At 25.3% G+C, this 21,192-nt stretch overlaps 2 protein-coding genes across 4 annotated transcripts; one reads left to right on the top strand and one right to left on the bottom strand.

Annotated features, from left to right (window-relative positions):
• Nucleotides 1-41: 41 nt before the first annotated feature.
• LOC129971530 (clusterin-associated protein 1-like) lies at nucleotides 42-18,358 on the bottom strand. Of its 3 annotated transcripts, none has more exons than XM_056085392.1 (12): nucleotides 18,228-18,358; nucleotides 15,065-15,152; nucleotides 14,399-14,510; nucleotides 14,177-14,261; nucleotides 12,892-13,074; nucleotides 10,201-10,296; nucleotides 9,299-9,382; nucleotides 6,300-6,433; nucleotides 3,688-3,829; nucleotides 2,363-2,528; nucleotides 1,691-1,755; nucleotides 42-328 (listed from the first exon to the last, which is right to left on the bottom strand). In XM_056085392.1, exons 2-12 carry the CDS (start codon nucleotides 15,084-15,086, stop codon nucleotides 182-184), a joined length of 1,236 nt encoding a protein of 411 aa, XP_055941367.1. In that variant the 5' UTR covers nucleotides 15,087-15,152; nucleotides 18,228-18,358; the 3' UTR covers nucleotides 42-181. The 3 variants fall into 3 exon arrangements, with proteins under 3 accessions (XP_055941367.1, XP_055941366.1, XP_055941368.1); XM_056085391.1 differs by having other exon boundaries at nucleotides 18,213-18,338; XM_056085393.1 differs by lacking the exon at nucleotides 18,228-18,358 and adding an exon at nucleotides 17,832-17,957.
• Nucleotides 18,359-18,593: 235 nt separating this feature from the next.
• LOC129971526 (28S ribosomal protein S9, mitochondrial-like) lies at nucleotides 18,594-19,966 on the top strand. Its single transcript, XM_056085381.1, has one exon. The coding sequence runs from the start codon at nucleotides 18,713-18,715 to the stop codon at nucleotides 19,922-19,924; it is 1,212 nt and encodes a 403-aa protein (XP_055941356.1). The 5' UTR covers nucleotides 18,594-18,712; the 3' UTR covers nucleotides 19,925-19,966.
• The last annotated feature ends 1,226 nt before the right edge of the window (nucleotides 19,967-21,192 follow it).

The raw sequence follows: 21,192 nt of genomic DNA, 5'->3' as shown, positions 1-21,192 counted from the left end.
CTTATAAAAAACACATAATTTCTAAAAAAAAAACAAAAAAAAACTGTGCAATAAAATATTTATTTTTTCATTAGTGTAAATAACCTATCTATGCTTGTACAATAAATATGACTAGAATAACATTTTTAAAAATAATGAAAGGCAGAATTTCAAAATTGCCACTGTGTATAAATATGATGAATTAAAAATCATTGTCACTGTCTGCATGAGCAGAATTTGTGGCAATTTTTAAATCTGACAGATTTTCTAGATCTTGATCATCATCACTGACTTCTGAACCATCATCTTCGCCATCCAAATCAATATCAGAATCTGTGTCTAAATCATCCTAAATTGAATGAAAAATAATCAAATTTGTTATTTGAGTAAATGAATATCATCGTAGAATTTTTAACATTTAAACATTTTTTATAAGTAATTAGCTAAAATGCATTGAAGTTTCCTTATGAGCATGCAAAAAAAAAAAAAAAAAAAAAAAGATACTAAGCATAAATAAATGTTACAAAATAAGTGAAAATGAATTACAGAAAAATTATTATTTTACTATTGCTCCTTTAATTTGGCAGTTTTGGCCTTTTTTTTTTTAATAATTTTTAATATGAAAAATGTGTAGTTTACTTCAACATACGTACCACTATTTTTTTTTTTTTAGATTATATCGAAATATTACCTTTTTGCACAATAATGCCATTTTTTATAGCTATGTTTGGCAAATGTATAATTTTTTTTTTATGTTAATGAAAAGTTTTCCAATGAAAGCATATAGCATTATAAATTGTTTCATAAATTTAGGTTTTTTTTAAATCCAGTGATAATTCTCGGGCAGCTTGTACAAATAACTCCTGTGAGGACTATAAATTATTCCTCCAGGGATTGATTCATATTATACCGCTTTATTAAATCATTATCCTGTATAAACGTTTTAGACAACTGTTTAATTCATAAACAGATAATTCAGTAAAAAGCCCTTTCAATTCTTTCAGAAAAAAATAGGCTCATCAACACTTTTTAGAAGATGCATTACTCACTTTACCTTACTTTCTATTTGTACAACACGCAACATTCTTCTAATTTTTAAATCAATTAAATACATGATTGCAACTATAAGACATGAAATTATTATGAAAAAGAATACAAGTAATATCTGTTTAAATGTACTTCATTGTCACTAATGTTAAAATTATTTTTTGTCTTTCATATTAGAATATAGCTCATAAACCTTGTATGAATTTAAACTTAGCCATTGCATCTGCTTCCATTAAAAAAAAAAAAAAAGAGTATTATTAATAAATTGAAACATTCAGTTTTATCATGTGTAATGAACTGAAATTTTAAAAAAATTTTGCTGTGCTTAAAATTTTGAAAATTAAATTAGTATTTAAATATTATATTATGCCTTAATTTTGATGCAAAAAAAAAAAGTGATGACATAGAAATTAGTTCCAGGGTACTTCAGAAGTGATTATTTATGTATAAAGCAATGCATTTCATTTACAGCTAATACTTCCTCATCAAGCTATAATTTCAATAACTGTTTAATATTTTTAAGAAACTAGATTAGTCTCATACATGCACTGGCTCATCATTGCTGTACAGCAGGGAATCAATAACACACTTCCAATTTTTATTATTTCTTCCTTGTAATATATTTTTAATAAATTAAGTTAGAGTTATCAAAATATTGACTTACATCTTTATCACCTCCACTCATAGATCCATAAACCCTTCTATGTGCATCTCTTCGAACTCCAGAAGCTTTATATAAAAATAGACAGCATTCAGTTTAATTTGTAATAATTGAAAACACTGTATTAAATTTCAAATGTCATAAACTCAAATATCAGTTTAACTCTTAAATACCTGATGTTTTTGAAATTCATTTCTTAAATAAATCTTGGAGGAAAAAATCAAATTTTATCTTAAGCATTGTTTGCAGATAAGAAACAACATATTTACATATTTGTTTACCATTAACACTTTCAACATATATGTTGCAAATTAATGTCAATAATTTATAATAAGTGTTCTTATTGGCAGCAACAGGCATTAGAATTTGAATTTTTCTCACAATATTTTGGAAGGCATATTTGGTATATTGTTTAAAAGTAGCACTCAGCATTAAGGATTTTCAGTGATAAAATAAAATTAAACGTTTGATTTTATGTAATTAAAGTTAGCTAAGATAATCAATCATAAGAAACTTCTATGGATAATGTTGGCAAAATGAAATGCTGCCATATCATAAGCATATGATAGATTTTCATTCAATTTTAGATTATTGTTATGGATAATTATCATTTCCCACCACTAATTAGATTATTTAACTGGCAACAAATTGTTTCATAAATACAAGTTTACTCACGAGCAGGTTGTGGACGACGAGGTTTTTCTCTGGGAACACCACTTAAACCAGCATCATTTTCTACATTCACTATTAAGAAATCATCCAAATTTCCTGTCTCTTCACTACGCAATAAATCATCCTGTCGTAATTTCTCCACCATTCTTTTTGTAACTTCTTCCTTTTGCTTCAAAATCACAAAAATTGCCTTTATGCATATAAATGATAATTTAAAAATAATGCAAAACATTGACTTATTAAGTCAGAATGAATGATTTTGAAATACAGAATACACTTATTTTGCATTCTTAAAACTAATTATTTTCTAATTGCATGAATTCAAATATAAAAAAGCATTTTAACTTCTGATTTGTATGAGCATCTGACTTTTCAGAGTCTTAAATTCCATAATTTTAACTGTGTCACATGAAATCAAAATACTACTTGAAACATGCATCTAAAATAAATGCTTGATTTTGGAAGAATTTGACTTTGTGAATTTGTTCACTCCTCCTTCCCCTTTTTGTGCTTTCTGCTTTACTGTGTGTGTTGGCCATGGATTTAACAAAGAACTTCTAAATGCATCTAAGAATTTTACCTTTTGCTCAATCATATTGAAGAAAAGTTATTTTTAAAAAACTAATCCATTGCCTACACTTCTCAGAATATGTTTTCTTTTTTTTGGGGGGGGGGGGGTATTCCAATCATTTACAAATATTTTTTCAATTAAAAAAACTGAGAAATTACCAAAAGAAACACAAAAATTATTGGAAGATAGCAGACATACTGAGCAATACATGCATAATATTCTTCTAAGTGGAAAAGTATGAATTAATTATTATTGAAATGATAGATCTCCATTAAATAAAATTCGCATATGTGAGATAACACAATCTCTTTGTTGGTAAAATATGTCTGACAGCGTTTCATTGCTTTTCTCTCCAAAAATTCAAAATAATAATAATTTTTTTTACCAAAAGTTAAAAACTAGAAAAGAGGAAGAAGTGAAGCTACCACAATGATAATACAATATCAGATTCATGAGTTTCAAACATGAGAAGGAAACGATTTATAATTTCAGTTTTAAATGCTAGATGAATTAATCAAAGATAGAAAGAATTAAAAAATACAAATTTAAGAATTCAATTATTGTCTTTAGCTTAAAATAATTCAGCAAATATAATAAATGCAAAACAAGGATACACAAGTACTTCTTTATTAAAATAAAATATAATATGATTGTTGGCAAATCTTTTACTAACATTAAATGATTTAAATTAAACTTGTCTTGCAAGTAAATTGAAAATATTTTGCTTAAAAATAATAATAATAGTATAGATATTTACCAGAATTAATTCTTGCTCGAGTCGTTCAAGTTCTTCTAGTTGCTGCTCAAGATAAGCCATCCATGTATATTTTGTAACGTAAATTTTATATATTTCTTCAAGTTCCACTTCAAGTCTTTCATATTCATCCATAAATGCTGGCCTGTATCAAATAAATAAACATAATATTATTGAACATTAAGTTTAAAATTTTTTTCAAAGGCAAAATAAACACAAGACAAATTTAAATAGGGTTTTTTCCTCCAATTTTTATTTATCTTTGACAAGGAAAATGATTAAATAACAAAAAAGGATAAATATAATAATATTTAAAAATATCTTAATGGAATAAAACTCTGACATATCAATAAACTAGCAGGATTTGTTGAATTAATTTTTTTTAAAAATACCTTTTCAAAAGTATTAAGTCAGATTGCAGATAATAATACATTTGCACATTAATTGCCTTATGTTGAGCTTTCAGAAAAATAAAATAAACCATAACATGAGATGCTATTCAATGAGGAATGTTAAGTAGTTATACAGGGCATGGATTGAGTAGCATTTTATTTCACTCTTAGATTATATTTAATATTAAATGTAATAAAATAGGACTTTATTATTGAATAATAGTGTAAGCTGATGAGAAGGCCTATTACTTCATTTGGAATAACAGATTCCACTGAATTAGAAGAAAAATGGAATTAAAGATTATTACATTGACCATTTAAACTTCGCTTTAAAAATTCAATTATTTGATAAAATGCCCTCATTTTTTTTTATTTCATCGCATTATAGTGACTGTGTTCCAGAATATATATTTTTCATCATTAAAAATTGCTAATTTAATTATTAAAATTATATTAAAATCCATGCTTTTAAGATTTCCAGATTAGAGTTAATAGTTAATTTCTATTTAACAAATATGGGTGTAAATTATTAACAGATTAATTTTGAATAAAAATTTGAAAGTTGTGAAAATAAATTCTTGTATATTTAAACTAATTTACTTTTAAAAATATTATATGTGAACTATTATAATTGTTTGATAGTACAATACAGAAACAATATATACACGTTTATAATAAAAATTTTAATACACAATGAGTTATAAAAAGACATTTAATCAGATAGACTACAGAAAAAGTATTCTTTTGTTATAAACTACACAAGAGTTCATAAAAATTATCTTTTAACTTTATGGAATTATTTATTTTTCTTTACTTTAGTTATGATAATATAATTATAAATCTGTAATGTATTATGTATTTAAAAAAAATACAAACCAAACTGTGTTTTTTTTTCTCCATTTAGCAGCCAAACAAATTAGTGCCATCTTCAGTTAAAAATTTATTCTAATAATAAAGATGAATGTGTGTGGTTGGTACTGTACAGGCCAGAAATATTTTATCTACAACTATCAAATGCGGCATATTTATACTAAGGAGGGCAGAAAAAGTACCTTGGAGCGATTTTTTTCGAAATTTTAATTAATTAAAAATTTAGCTGAATTTTGGTGTTTCTCCACAATAATAATAAATATAATTATAATTGCACAAATAAAAATAAGTATAATTGCACAAAAATACATTTTACACTATTTCAAAATTTAAATTATATCAATTTACTAGTCATTCGAATTTTTGCAAAAATTTTATAATTTCTTAATAAGTTTCCCCCCCCCCTTTCTTTTTCAATTTTCAATAAACGATTACATTGTTTCTGAAGTTCAAAATATTGCCGCAGCTTCATAAAATACTTAATAGTGAGATTTTTTTTCTGTTCTTGAAAGTTAGAAAGAATTCCTTTTAATATATGTATAGCTCACAAAAAAAATAAAGTTGCAATATCATACAATTTAGAAGATAGATGAACCAGATATTTATGTTTTTAATAATGTTATGGAACTGTCTCCATTAGAAATATTCATGCATATAATGAACAGAACTTAGCTAAGACAACTAAAATAAAACTATTTTGATGGCAGAAACATGAATGTGGAGTAATAAAATTTATCTGAAATCAAATATAACCAATACTTCATATCGTATCAGCTAATTGCCTGAAGCAAAATAAAAATACAAAATTTAAAATTAAACAGAAATATAAATATATAAAAATTTAATAACATTTGAATGCTTCTTTTATATTAACATGTAACTGAATATCTTCCAAAACTGAAAATTGAAATAAGAATCAACTGTGAATATGAGAAATTGCTTCGAAATGAATAAATAAGTAAAATAACACAATAATATCTTTAGAAAAAAATACTATATTAAAAAAAAAATAAAGAAACCTGAAGATTTTAATGTCTGACAATATTTGACAAACTATGCAATTTCTCAGATCAATCTGCATTTTATTTCAGAATAAAGCAAAGCTTTTTTTTTTTGTTTGTTTGTTTACATAGGTTTAATATTGTAGTAACTTTAAAAAATAACATACATGTAATTTAATATGAATTATAGTAAGAAAATATAATTATAATGAAAAATAAACATAAAAATTATGTGAACATACAAAAAAAAAATCCATTACTTTCTAAACTACTTTTATTAATTTCAGGAATTGCAATGCAAATGGTAAAAGGTAGATATATAATTAACTTTAATAATTTTTTTATGATTTACCTCACAGATTTAAGAGTCTGCAGCCTCTTTTGATTCCTTTCTAAATCCATTTTTCTTTTCTCAATTTTAGCTTCTAAATTTGCTTCATCTGCTGCAATATTTTCAATCATAGTATTTGTCTTTTGAATTTCTTCCTAAAAATATTTTTACTTTAAACATTCAATTCCATCTAATAATCAGCAGAACATAAAGAAATCTATTAAACATGGAATAATGAATGATATTTTATACAATTGACTGAAGAAATTCACAGTATAAATAGAAGTAAATTCACATTTATGTGTATTCAGATTATTTTTAAAACTTTATGATGAACCAAATGAAACAAAAGTTAATTTTCATTTAAAAGTAATATTTTCTTTTTACTCCACAACTTTTTTTATAGTAGATTGATTATAAAACATAAAGGAAGGAAATAAAGATGTATTAGATAAATAATACAATGAAAAATAAGGGCAATGTTAAGTCAGTAAGTGTTTTTTCAGAGAGAACAAATTAACTGAAAATGAAAGAAACATGCATGCTCCTTTTCTTTTTTTTTTTTTTTTTTAAATAAAAACCGGAATGATACGAGCTAGAAATGCATGTTTGATGAATAAATAATACAATAAACACTGAACATAATTACAGAATAAAATCCAACAATAGGAAGTGAAGGTGTTTCCAAGACATATAAACATTGATCAGATCATATGTTTAACTGCTGATAATTATTGAGTATTAACAATATAATAAAAATGAAATGGTAAGAAATTTTTTTTCATGAAGAATCAAATTATTATGACTTTGTCATTTATAATCATAAATATGATGGACAAACAAAAATGTGTCAAAATTAGATATTATTTAGAATTTTATTTTATTCTATTTAATATGCAATATAAAATATACTCTACCAAAAATAATTTTCATGATACCCCAAACTTTCAAATTAATGAATATTTATACAAATGATGTGTTTTCAAGCACTTAAATAAAAAACAAAAACAAATTAAAACAATAGTATCATTATCCTTCTGTTTTTAAGTTTATGCATTGCATCGAATCATTAATCTCACTAATATTATAATAAGGTTCTAGAAAAAAAAAATTTAATGAGAAAGATTTTGATCTCAAGACCATTTAAATATATTGCAATTTATATTTTAAATTAATGTTAAGATACCAAAAATAATGAGCATTTTGAAGGAAGACATCTTGTACTTTTAAAGTATAAAATCTCTGGAAGTTTTAAAGCATATTGTAATGTTTTTCTGCATTTAAAAGGCAAGAAGTCATCTTAATTTCAAAAGGATGATACAGAAGATTTAAGATTACTGTATATATATATATCTACTTAATGAATTGATATTACTAATGATTAATTCTCATATAAGAATACAAGTTTTAAGTAGAATTTAGGCATTATTTTAAGAAAAGAACCAAGACAATTTTTTAAGTAGAAATGAAATGTAAAAAAATTCATGGAAAGTTTTATTAAAAGTGATGAGTCATAAAAATGTTTTAAAAACATATTCCAAGAAAACTTTCAAAACATTTTAATAGTGATATGCCGGGGACAAACCTTGATAATACAAAGAATCCAATTTAAATATCGACTAAATTGTAACACAGATACTACATCAGATGCTATTTTAAATATGTACAAACTATGTGCAAACAAATATTTTGATAAATAATTTTTAAAATTGGTTTTTTATGAGTTTTAATGATATATTAAAATAGCACTCTTTTTAATTATAATTTTTAAAAATGTTGATATGATTTTTATTTCAGATAACCATGCTATTATTCCAAGAATTGTTACTTTAGTATATTGCAAAAAATTTATGATTAACAATTTTAAACAATTTATAACAATGTATTGATTAAAAGAAATGGAAGAATCTTTCAAAAATAAAGTGACTAAACTTTATAAGAAAATTCTTTTGATTCCTCCATATGAGCTATGTGCATCTTAAAACATTCTTTAAAAAATTTTAATAATATTTTTTTTGAAATAAATAACTGCATATTGTGCTATTATAAAAATGAGCTGAATCTAATAATTTTGATTGTTGTTACTTTTAAAAACACAAAACAGAAACTCATTAAAAATAAGTACCACCTTGAAAAACCTATAATTTTTCATCGCTTAAAATATATTTTAAATATTGTTTATTTGTCCTTAGAGTTATTTTAATGTTATACTTTCAGAAATTTTTATATTTTCTCTAACTGAAGATTTTACTTCCTCTAATTGAAATAATAGAACAAATCCATTTCATTAGTTTATTCTGTAATATGCTAAACTATCAAAGAAATATCGCTACGCAACAAAATATTAAATTTTATCTATTACTATATCTTTTATTTCCCACTTGTATTAATTAATAAAATAAAGTAATACTCAAATTAATAATTAAAAATATGTATTTATTATTTACAGCCAGCTGATTAGAATAATATATTTGTTTAAAAAATTCATGTTCTTCTTTTAAATAGAAAAATGATATATTTTGCAAATTCTTTTGAAAGAGGAAAAATGTTTTATTCATTTTGTAATACCAAAAAAGATATTTCTCTACCAATTACCTCACTCGGTGCATAATGGTATAAATATTATGCACTGCTATGGCTGGCATTAATTAGAAAAAGATATAAAAATTAACTTTGAAGTACAATAATATCAATTGGTTTCCATGAGTAAGCATTAGCTTTTGATCTGCAAATGAAATTTTAAAAAACAATAATTATAAAATAAAATTTTCAGGTATATTATTTTTAACACTTTGGAGACAATTGTTTATTGATGTTCTATGTAAATATGAACAACTATATTCAGAACAAAGCAATGCATTAAGTAAAATCATATTTCATAAACATGATGCTTAAAATGAAATTCCAAATAAAGATGACCATCACATGTTAAAATATCATAACATTATGTAAATGTAAAAGCAAAATATATGGTGAAATTTTTACATGTATCATAAAATGTATTTATAAAAGTAACTCACTTCCAATCCCCTAGTAGCATTTCTGATACCTTGCTCTATTTCTGTGATATCTAATTGCTTTGATAATACCTGAGCTCGATTCTCCTGTTGAAAAAGCATTTTTTTTTTTTTTTATTTGTGTGATAAACAAAAGAACGTAGAAACTTGCACTGAAAATTTAAAAATATGAGAATATAAAGTTAACATGATATAAGATATTTTATTTAAAAAGGTACTTTTTTATCCTCATTCTGATTTCTTACAGTAAAAAAAAATTATTCCAAACAGAATATCAACAGAAGATATTTATATATCAACTTCCTGCAATTCTTTCAGTTTATACAAATTAATATTAAAATTAAATTTTTAAATACCCAGTATGAATATTTTCTATTTCCAGTATGAATGAATTGTATCTAGCCTTAGGACTAATGTCCGAACAAGACATGACAGGGGTAGAAGAAATTCCACTCACATTTTCAGTGTATCTCTATTGAAAAACAGGTGCACTTTTACAACAGCTTTCTGGTCTCATTGCTGTTGATTTTCAAAAAGTTTTACACACAGAATAAAACCACCCAGAGGGTTAATTGAAATTAATAATTTTAAAAAATAATGACACCAAAGTCATATATGCAGACAATAAAATACATGCAATATATATTGTTTTTCTATAGTTTTTTATATATAAAAACATATTGATATTTTAATCATTCTTTGTTTGATTATCCTTTTTCAACTTAATCATAAGATAAAAAACATATATAAAAACATATTTGATAAATACTATAAAAAATCCCTTTTGAAAATTTTAGAAAAATCTAAATTTTATTAAAATCTGTTTTTTAATATGATATGATTTCTTTTCATTTAGAAAATAACAAAGCTTTAAAAATCTAAGAAATTGTTTCAACAACACTTACACGGAGATCAATTTCTTTTAATAGCAGATCATATAATGATGCCCCTTTCATAGTGATTTCTGATGCAAGTTGTCGAGTTACTTTCAAGTCTCCAGACTATAAAGTTAAGAAGCATTAAAAGAAATCAAATTAATGAAATATATGCTCAGTTCAAAAATAAGAATACTGAGATCACTTTTAAAATTCAAAATGAAAACAAATCTGCAGTTTCAGCATTTTACAGATTAACATACAAGCCAAAGTAGGATTATATTATATACATTAAATTATGAAGAAATCAATAAAATAAAATAATTTTTATGGTAACCACATAAAATCAATATATAGCAATCTGTTTAAAAATTCTTGTCTCTGCTTTTAAAAGAACATTTTTTTCTAAAAGTATGAATCTGAATGAAGATCAAATATAAAGACTTAAAAAAAATATAGAAAATTTAATAGGTAATAACTTAATTAAATCAGTCCAATTCATAAGCAGCATTCTTTTTACAAAAGTAATTCATAATTTTTTTCATGGGATAATTCTTTAAATTCAGGATTCTGCTAAAAAAAAAAATCTAACTCAATATTATTCATTAAATTAATTTTAGAAGCATAATAATCAAAAAGACTAGACTATAAAGAAAAAACTGTACTAAAAATAACTAGTATTTTTTTACAGTTATATGGATACTAGTTATTGATAAAATAGTAAAAATATTCCATCATATGCAATTTTTTATCACAAATTGCATAGTTTTTGCATTAAGAGTAATGTAATATTGTTTGTATGAACTTATTAAACATATCTATAGAATTCATTTCCAGAAAACAAATTACATTGAAGAAAGAATCAAGTATTTTCACATATCAAGTGTTTTTCTCTAAATTTGTAAATTGTTTCCTTTATTAAATATAACAGTAAAGTCAAATAAAGCAAGTTAAAACTGTCTCCCCTTTCACCTTCACTATTCCCTTTTCACTTCCAGCATTTTTTAACTCTTTTATTTATGTTGTTTTTATTGAAATCAATACTTGATATTTAATAAAGTTTCATACTTATTGTTGACATCCCCCCAATAACATTCAAAAATATAATGTAAAAGAAAAATTGTTTTAATATCATCTTAAAATTTAATAGTTATCCTTCCAAGGATGCCAATTATTTATTGCATAATTTTTCTTCTATTTTAACTCATTTTTTAAAATATCTAAAATGTATTTTACAGCAATACATTTCAATGCTGAACTGGAACTATTTATATCTGTGCCGCTAATATTTCATTTTTTTTCCCCCACTGTCAAAGATTAAGTCATAAAGATTTGGCTTATTTTTTCATGTTGAAGATTTCAGTAAATGGTAAACTTTTAGTATAATTTTGAAATTTCATTTTACAATTCAAATTTGACTTCAGAAGCAAGTAATGGTGGAATTTTTTTAAAGTGAAATTATTTTAAAACCCTATTGTTCTTTCATGTGATATAAATGACTATATAAACATATAGATGTAAAATTATGGAAATGCACAGAACAATAAATAGAACTGTGTAAGGTTATTAAAATAACAAAAGTTATATGCCAATTAAAATTTGGAGTTTAAAAAATATTGCTACAAATCTGTGATGTTACTTCCCAGCACGGTTAGTTCAATCACTGGAAAGATTGTTTTATGATCAGCTCTGTTGGATGATGATCAGATATGGAATCAATGATCTCAGGGATTTATGACAAACTTGGCGACCATGTGGAGATTTTCGAGACAAAACAGATAATACATAAATATTCCAGAATTTTGGTGATAGAGCCAATAGGAACCGAGATATGCCTGATTGTTCCAGAACTTTCTCTCCGGCTCCAAGAACTATAAAAGGCCTGAACTCACAAGCTGAAGTCAGTGATGTATAGAGTTAACAGCAAATTAGTCTGAAAAGTGCAGGTGTTGAGTGGAGCTCAAGCGATTGCTGAATTGAGCTGTGTGCCAAGTCCTGGTGTTTATTGTAGAAGTAGCATCAAGTCGTGTGAGGGGCAGCCAGTTGTGTAGTAATGAGAGCAGTTGGATACAACTACAACGAGGAGGCAGTGGAGAATTGCAGGCATTTGGAGAGATCACAGAGAGAGTAGCAATGAAGATTCCCACCTCCTGCTGAATTCTGTCTGTCCACTTTGTGTGCTGTTGTCATCATTACTACAGATTACTACTAGTGGTTGACTGTTTGTTGTAGCATGCTGCTATGTATTACGTGTTCGTTTCAGCTGTATATTTGTTATCTGTGCATTTGTTTCTTCGTGTTTAATAAAAGTCATTATTCATTACTAAAGGATAGTTTCTTCATTGACTAACTAATCATAAGAAACCTGAAGTTCCATAACAATATTTTGCTGAGGAAGCCATTAAAATCAAGTACACAAAATATTTAATTGAAATGTATAGCAATCATTAATCTCAACAAGCCAACTAGTTATCAAAAGCAGCTAGTATATAATATTTTGATATAATCAAATGTTATTTCATAAAGTAGAAAGATAAAATGCTTTTTAATGAAAAGATCATTCAACTTGGTAACTAAGAAAATGATTTTAATACAGTAGGCTCAGTTAAATCTTTAAAAATCATTGAAACAATATTTTTTGGCATAGTAAATTAGAAATTTTAATGCAAAATTATTTTGATATTAAGTAGTATATCATTATACAAAATATAATAAACTTACTTTAGATGTGATATCAAAGTTGTGACTTAAACCAGAGTCATCTTCCAAGGACTCAAGATCACTATCAGTTTTAGTTTTCGTAGCTTCATATAAGAGAGATGTCAATTTTAAGAGTTCCTTCACAGCATAACCATCAGCCATATAAAGCTTTTTAGCATTCAGTTTAATGTAACCTTTCACAGCCTAAGAAAATATATTTAAAAAGTTAAGTGCAGAATGAAATCATTTCAAATAACAAAAACTATTTGAAATAATTCAATATGCACAATTTTAGATAATTATTTCAAACTAATTTCATTATTTTCAGCTGTTATTCTTCATAATCAATAAAAAACTTATACCTTTTTAAAAATAAAGCAAAAGCAAAACATAACTAAATATATAGATTTAAAAATCTAAATATGAAGCTTTTAAACACTTCAAATGAAAGTTTTAAAGGTGTCATCTCTAGGTAACTTGCCTCTTAACATCACATCATTATTAATTGAAAAATATTATATCTTTATTGTGGTAGCAGAATTTTGGAAAGAAATGTGAAGAAAGGTCAGAGATCTTATGCTTGGAAAGAGAGATGTATTTAGCATCAGTTTACAGTCTGTTAAATATTGATTCACTTACAAAGCATGCTTAGTAAATAATAGCTTCTAAAATAAAATAAGATGCCAAAAGCAGCTATTTCAATTTCCTGTAATGATAGAATTCAAAGTCTTTGCTAGTGTTTGAAATAAAATTTTCAGCAATGGAAAGGGCAAAATTTATCAACATTTTTCACATAACAATTTGTTTATTGATAGGGAAGAGGTAACGTCTTAAATTCAACTTTTTTCATTAAATTTTATCACCCAAATTTATCATCACTGTTTTTCTTACAAAATATATTTTAAACTTCTGAAATTGATTTTTTTTGTGTGTGTGTTTGTGTGTGTGTGTGTGTGTGTGTGTGTGTGTGTGTGTGTGTGTGTGCATGTGCATGTGTGCGTGTGCATGTAGGTGATACAAGCAATACATAATCGTATGAATTTAGTTTTCAAGCAAAACTAATCTATCTGATTTCTTATCCCACTTTTGATAATTTTACTATTTTATCCCACTATATCTTGTAGCTCAAATTTGCTGATTACAGGAAAATAGAAGAATATGAATCCCATGGTATCTAGACATTAAATCTTACCTTTCAATCATTTCAAAAAGAAGAAAAGATATTTCTTTTTAAAAATTGTCATTTCATTTATTCATTTTCTAAAGATTAATAAGAATTCTATTCATTTGACAAATACAACCGTACCATAAATTGAACAATAGACTTGATAAAAATCACTCTATCTTGTTCTGTATCAATATCATCAGGCAATTCAACATTTGGATCATATCTGGGGGAAAAAAAGATAAAATGCAAAATAATTTTTGCTATATTATTCCAAAATGAATTATATATTTAAAAAATCTGAAGTGAATTACAGAATTGATATTTTCAATAAGAAAAAATTATTATACATCTAAAAATTACCTCTTAACAAGCCACTGCAATATTTCTGCAACTAAAGTGAAATTAGGAAACCTAAAATTTTCTAAGGATATTAATCTAGGATATCCAAGAGCTCGCATCATTTCAGTAAAAGCTGAAAAGCAAAAAGATAGCAATTATACTTATGTAATGTGTTAAGTAGAGTTATAAAATTATATTAAAAAATAATAAGGCCTGCTGATATTGTAAAGATAAAATTTCAAATCATTTATCTCAAAAGCAAATTTACAGTTAAATCATTTTAAAAACTGTAACTCATTCTGTTCGTTTATATAATCATAACTTTTCTTGATTAATACATCACAAGAAAAGTTCTTAAAAAAATATTTGAATTAAATTTCTTTACTTAAAACAATAAAAAATTTTAAATTTTCATCACATATATCAAAGCTTCTTACACTATGGATGGCAACTTACTTCACGTAGTAAATATGAAAATCATAATAGACCTAGAAAGATTTTATTCGTTTAAAAGATGTCATCAACAGTTTGCAAAAATGCTACATACTTTTTTTTTCGATTACTACAAAAAAAAAGTTCAAGACTCTTTGATATTTACTATTGCATTAAAAATTAAGTAAAATCTTTATCTTATTTATATAAAAAAATCCCTTTACCTAAAAAAATTAAATATAGATTTTTACTTACATCTGATATCTTTATAAGACATTTTGGATGGCCTTCTGTAAATACTATTTTTATGGAAACTAAATAAGAAATAATTATTCCAAATGGCCTAAAAAAACAGATAAATAAATTTTATGAATATAAAATAACTTCCATATCATCTAATATATTCAAATCAAATTCAGTACATAAAAATTAATACTAAGAAGTTTAATTTGGTTTTACAGAATTAGGATGAATAAATAAAATACACTAAAATTGATTTTATGATAAATAATTAGTCCCAGACCAGAATTCAACCAGAAATATGCTTAAAGTAATGAAAATATTTACCAGACAGAAAAACACATTCTCTAATATAAAATGAGAGAACATAATGTAATTATTATTATAATCTTGCAGATAAAGACAATCTTGCAGATACAAACTTTCATAACTAACAAAAAGATATTTTAATGACATGCAAATAGCATTTCTCCATAATCAATAAAATATGTTTCTAATAGAATAATTTCATAGAGTTTGATAACATAAATGAAGACAAGCAGAAAATGTATTCTTAATGAATTAATGTAAATGATCAGAGTTTCAAAAATCGTTTTATTTCAATTAGAAAATATTTCTAATTGAAGTTATGTAAACTCCATCAGTAGCCTAAAGGCTAAGGTATAGTAGAAGGAAATCTGATTGATTTTTACAGATTCATTCTTTAAAACTGCATCAAAAAAGCAGATGAATTTAATGAGTACAGCAATAACTTTATTAGAAAGAATTGGATTTATTAAAATATTTTCAAAGAATTGAATGGAAACACTATTGACTTTATTTATCATTATTCATGGTTCTCTTGATAAAAAGGTACTTATAAAATTTCTGTATTTTATTTATAATAAATAATCCATTATTAGAGCCTGCTCTAAATAAATGTACTTAAAAAATGTATTCTTGTATTCAGTTCTTTCACTCTTTAGCTGAAATAAGTTTTTAAACATTCTACAACCTGTCAATCTGATCATATATATATATATATGATAAAGTACATAATATATATAATTTTTACTACTAATATTTAAAAAGATTTGGTTTATTTACCTGTAAGAAAAATTAATTCCTTTTTTTTTTTTTTTCTTATAATATTTTTACCTGAGTTGACTTTCAAAAAACCAACGACATAATTAAATTAGAAGAAGTGAAAGAAATAAAAACAAAATTTACTAAATAGTATTTATAAAATAGGAAAATTTTTCTTTTGTACAATATGGAAGATGGATATAGATGAAAATAAAATAAACCAGGATAGCCTATTAGAAAGGAATTCAGTAGTAAATAAACAAGCACAAGATTGTGTGTTTTAGTAATTATAGTTCTTTCATTAAAAATTCAAAGAATATCTGTTATGTAATATAATACAAAATATCATTTTATTTTACATATTAAAAATATTGCAAGTTTCTGAAAATAATGATTTCAGAACTTGGAAAAATATAAAAATTTCTTAGGTAAAAATATTATAAATATTAAAAATGGCTTTATTAAAAATAAAACCAAAACCATCTTCACTGAAACTGCAAAATTACTTAATGAGGCTGGATGCACTACTGTATGAATAAAGGCCATTATCAGAATGAAAAGAAAACATGTAATACAAACAGTCTGTAACTTTTATTGTAGATTCCATAAATAAATATTTTTAATGTATTAAATGTGAATGCATAGTTCATGATTGCTAATTTTCTTCTCTTTGAGTTTCCCTTCTTAAATTTCAGTTTCACCAGAATGACAGAATTTATAATTCAAATACAATACTAGTTATAATTTTTAATGTAACTTATATAAGTGGCAGGCACATCAATTATCTCCTAACTTAGATTTTAATAAATTGTTTTTATGATGGTATTTTAATGCATTTTTAATTTACATGATACATATTCACATGCATGTTCCTACATATTAAAATTTCAGAATTTCTAATTGCTTACTATTAATATCTAATTACTTTATAGTTTTTTAACTCTTATAAATAGTATAAAAAGTTTTTATACAGAGATAATAAAACTCAAAAATTGTATTTATGGAACTAATAAAAAAAAACCTAAGCATTGAATAAAACAGACAAAACAGGGCAATGAATGAAAAATGCACATTTTAAATTACATATTGATATTTTTGTACCACATAAATGACATATAATTTTCACAAGCAATGCAACATCATATTTTTATCATTTATTCAAGTCAAAAATTTTCAAGATAGTTTTTTTTGTTTGTTTATTCTTCATAAAAAGATCATTTATCCTAATTATTTCTTAGAAATTAATTTTTTAAAAAGGAGCAATTTTATAAATGTGACAGCAAAGCAAATTTGCATGAAATGTTCCAAATATAGCTAAAAATGGGATTTACTATAATTTTGAAATATAAATAATGATAACACTTGGCTTATTTTAGTGATTTCATGGTAACTGAAAAATAACATTTTGGACCAGCATTTTTACGGACCTGTTATTGGGCTATAAAAAGTATAACAAATAATTTTTGATGCAACGTCGATACCCAACTTGTCTTTAAATATCTAAAAAAATTCATTCTAAAACAACCTCATACATATTAATAAATAGAAAACTTCATGAAAGGCAAAAACCATGTAATCTTAAAACAAATTGAAATCATAAAGAACTTGCTTGTAAACTACTTATTTATATCAATGATACATAATTTTTTAAAAACGTATTACAGCCAGTACAATATCAAAATAAAACTACACGTAAGAGCATTAAGTAAAATCTTACTGTCTTAAGCAGCCAGGTCAAAGAAAACCATCGTTTGAAATTAATATATTTATCACCATTTGAAATTAATACTTTTAATCATTAATTTTAATATATTTACATTAACTGAGAAATCAATGAACATACAACTTAGCTTGAAAAAAATTACATAAAACTTATCTCTGATTTTTCAAGCTGCTTGCATAAATTAATAATTACACCGATTGCTATTCCAAAGAAAGAAAACATTATACAATATTCTAGCAGACAATTATTTTAACTCGTTACTAGTGACCTACAACTGTAAGGGGAAAAGTTCTTGAATATTCAAATAACAGATATGACTTATTAAAATAGAAAACAACTTCATATATTAAAAATATCAAGATATCATTTTGTAACCTTAATAAAATGCACCTTTTGTTTTTTTGTTTGAATGAGGGGGATTTAGGGATTTTTAGCTACAAAGGCTGTCATCCCAGACCTTTCATATTATCAACAATTCGTATTTGTTTACTACAACTAAAAGGAAACCAAATCAGTCTACTACTAGTGTTGAGTTCTTTGTAAGCTGCCGATTATTTAATTTATTGTTTATTATCATTTAATCACAAATGCAAAAAAAAGAATATCTAAATAATATAATTTACTGCATAGAGCTTTTTACTGTGAATTTTAATGATAAAAATTAATCAGAGGAGAAATTATAATATGATTTGAATATATACAGAGAAGGATATATTTTTTTTCTCTACGCTATTATATAGATTTGTAGTGGCAACATTGAGATCGAATCTGGTTTGGAAATTGTAAAGTAAACAAAAAATGTGTTTTCTTGTTTAATGCTTTACTGCCAAATTTGCTGATAAAAAGTGTAGAATATTTTCAATAGTGGCTTAAAAATGTTTTCACAAATTATAATAAGAGAAATTATGCACTCTACTCCTTCAAAATGCATTCTATCATCAACACCTTATTATAATTCATTTAATCGTTGCAAAACAAACGTTGCAGCACATCTAATTCCTGAGCAAATACTTAAACCTACAAAAAAAAGTTCATCAGCTGCAGCTTTACGTATTAAAACAATCAACAAAGCTATGAAAGCTTACTTGGAAAGATCAAAACACTATGAAGATTTCTTGAAGGTGAAAAATGATGAATTCGAAATAGGCAAACAACATCTTGCTAATATAATGGGATTAGATGCCGCAACGTTGACTCAAGAAGATGTCGACAAAGCAGTCGAGTATTTACTGCCATCTGGTCTATACGAGAAAAAGGCTAGACCGTTGATGAAACCACCAAAGGAATTATTTCCGAAGGAAAAAGCTGCTCAGTTTGATAATAGTGGAAGACCTTTTAGTTCTTTTTTTTATACGAGGAAGAGCAATTATCATGCATCTCTTCATGTATTGGTTGGAAAGTTTCGGGAATTAGATGAATTTGAAGATAGAATGATTGCAAAGGGTATTCTTGCACCTCCTGAAGAATCAATATTTAAGTTAGGAGGTGGAGACTGGATTACGCATGAAGAGCTAAATAACAGATTTTTAGAAAACCTTCATGAGAATGATTATGAATTTCTGAAAACTACACTAACTCGTTTGAGTGAACATCCATATTCATTTCGCTGTAAAGATGACATTATGAAATATCGCAAAGAATTTGTTGATTTAGGATCACTTGAAACTATTCCAGAACTTATGCATGATGCAGATGGTAGACCATACATGGAAGCCGAAGGTAAAAGAAAGAATTGTGTAGCCAAAGTTATTGTTAGAGGAAATGGAACTGGTAAGATTAAAATCAATGGTTTTGATATATTTTATTTCCCAAGATGGAATGACCGAGAACAGATTATGTTTCCTCTTGTGTTTACAGAACTGTTAGGCTTAGTGGATATTGAAGCTGATGTGAGCGGTGTGGGTGAAACAGCACAGTCTGGTGCTATTCGACATGGACTTGCTCTTGCTTTAAGGAGCTTTGTTGATCCTAATCTTGTTGAGAAAATGAGACTAGCTGGTTTGCTCACTCATGATTATCGCAATAGAGGTCGTAAGATTTATGGACAGAAGGGTCACAGAGCAAAGTTTACTTGGAAGAAACGTTAATATTTTTAATGATTTGTTATTAATAAATTGAGTTTTAATTAATTGTGTCTATGTTTAATCATGTAATATTTATGAAAGATTTTAAAAATTGGTGTGAACATACAAATCATAAACATCAATTATTTGTTTATATGAAATTATTAAATCAGTAAAGACAGCCATAATCAGTGTTACCATAGCATCAGGAAAACAGGGGGATTCAATCATTTATAAAATTGGGAATATACAGGGAACTTTGAAAATTTTCTTAATATACCAGGGTAGTAAAAAAAAAAAAAAATTCTTAGTTTTTTTTTATATAAAGAAATACCATTATCTTATAAATATTGCAAGAATAAATGAAAAGAATAGTACAAAAAAAATTTGAATGCATCTCTAAAGATATTGCTATTTTCTTTTCAAATTTATGGAAGAATGATGTAATAATATGTGAAAAGCAAATGGTACATTTCCTTCAACTACTTTATTTCAGAGCACAAATTCCCATTGCATGTTCAGAACATGCATAAATTTCATTTGAAAGTTTTCTTTAAAAATATCAAGTGAATACAAAGAACAGTTTGATGCATTTAATGAAGCAATTTGTTTAGATTATTCTATTGGTCTAAAAACTATGTATGATACTAAAATTTTTTATTCTGATGTCTTAAATATTCTTATCTCAAGAGATTTCCTGCAGTATGTAAAATTAGCACATGTGATATATTACAAAACTTTAGAAATTTTTTTTAAAAAATCAGGTAAAAAGAAGAGTTTAACAGATGCAAAGCAGCTTTGCAAATTTAATTATTGCAAAATAAATAAAACTGATGACTGAAAAACCTGTTGAAATTCATACACAATTATGTGAAATTGCAAAAAAGAATAAAAAAATAAGTTCCCTTGTAATGCTTTTTTTATTTTTTATTCCCCCCTTAATATATGAATTTGTCTTGCTTTATGTTAGGCAATAATCAGAAAAGGGGGGAAATTATTTTCTGTATGTAAATATAAACATTCATTTAATACACTATCATTTTGGATAATGTTGAATTGTTTTTGTTGTTTTTTTACTCTTGTCATTCATAAAAGCTAATGGGTATTGTTATTCTATTATGACTAGCAAATGAATGCTGTTTGAGCATTTTCTTGTGTTCTACATATACACACAAGAAAAACACAATGCTTTTTTTTTTCTCTCCCTTGTGTGGTAACCCTGATAATAATAATTTTAATGTTTAAATCTAAAAATTTCTTTTTCTGATAACCAGATTAAAAAAAAAAAACTG

Source organism: Argiope bruennichi, chromosome 6, assembly GCF_947563725.1.
Source record: "Argiope bruennichi chromosome 6, qqArgBrue1.1, whole genome shotgun sequence".
In the NCBI taxonomy this organism is placed as follows: Eukaryota; Metazoa; Arthropoda; class Arachnida; order Araneae; family Araneidae; genus Argiope; species Argiope bruennichi.
This window is presented reverse-complemented; position numbering and strand designations above follow the sequence as displayed.

What these genes read in the sequence shown, in the direction of transcription:
- LOC129971530 (XM_056085392.1), bottom strand. Translation starts at nt 15,086, where the DNA reads ATGTCTTATAAAGATATCAGAT. An exon ending in GTCTTATAAAGATATCAGAT is followed by an intron (nt 14,511 to 15,064) that starts GTAAGTAAAAAT and finishes TTTGCTTTTCAG; the next exon opens with CTTTTACTGAAATGATGCGA. An exon ending in TGAGTGGAGGTGATAAAGAT is followed by an intron (nt 329 to 1,690) that starts GTAAGTCAATAT and finishes CATTCAATTTAG; the next exon opens with GATGATTTAGACACAGATTC.
- LOC129971526 (XM_056085381.1), top strand. Translation starts at nt 18,713, where the DNA reads ATGTTTTCACAAATTATAATAAGAGAAATTATGCACTCTACTCCTTCA.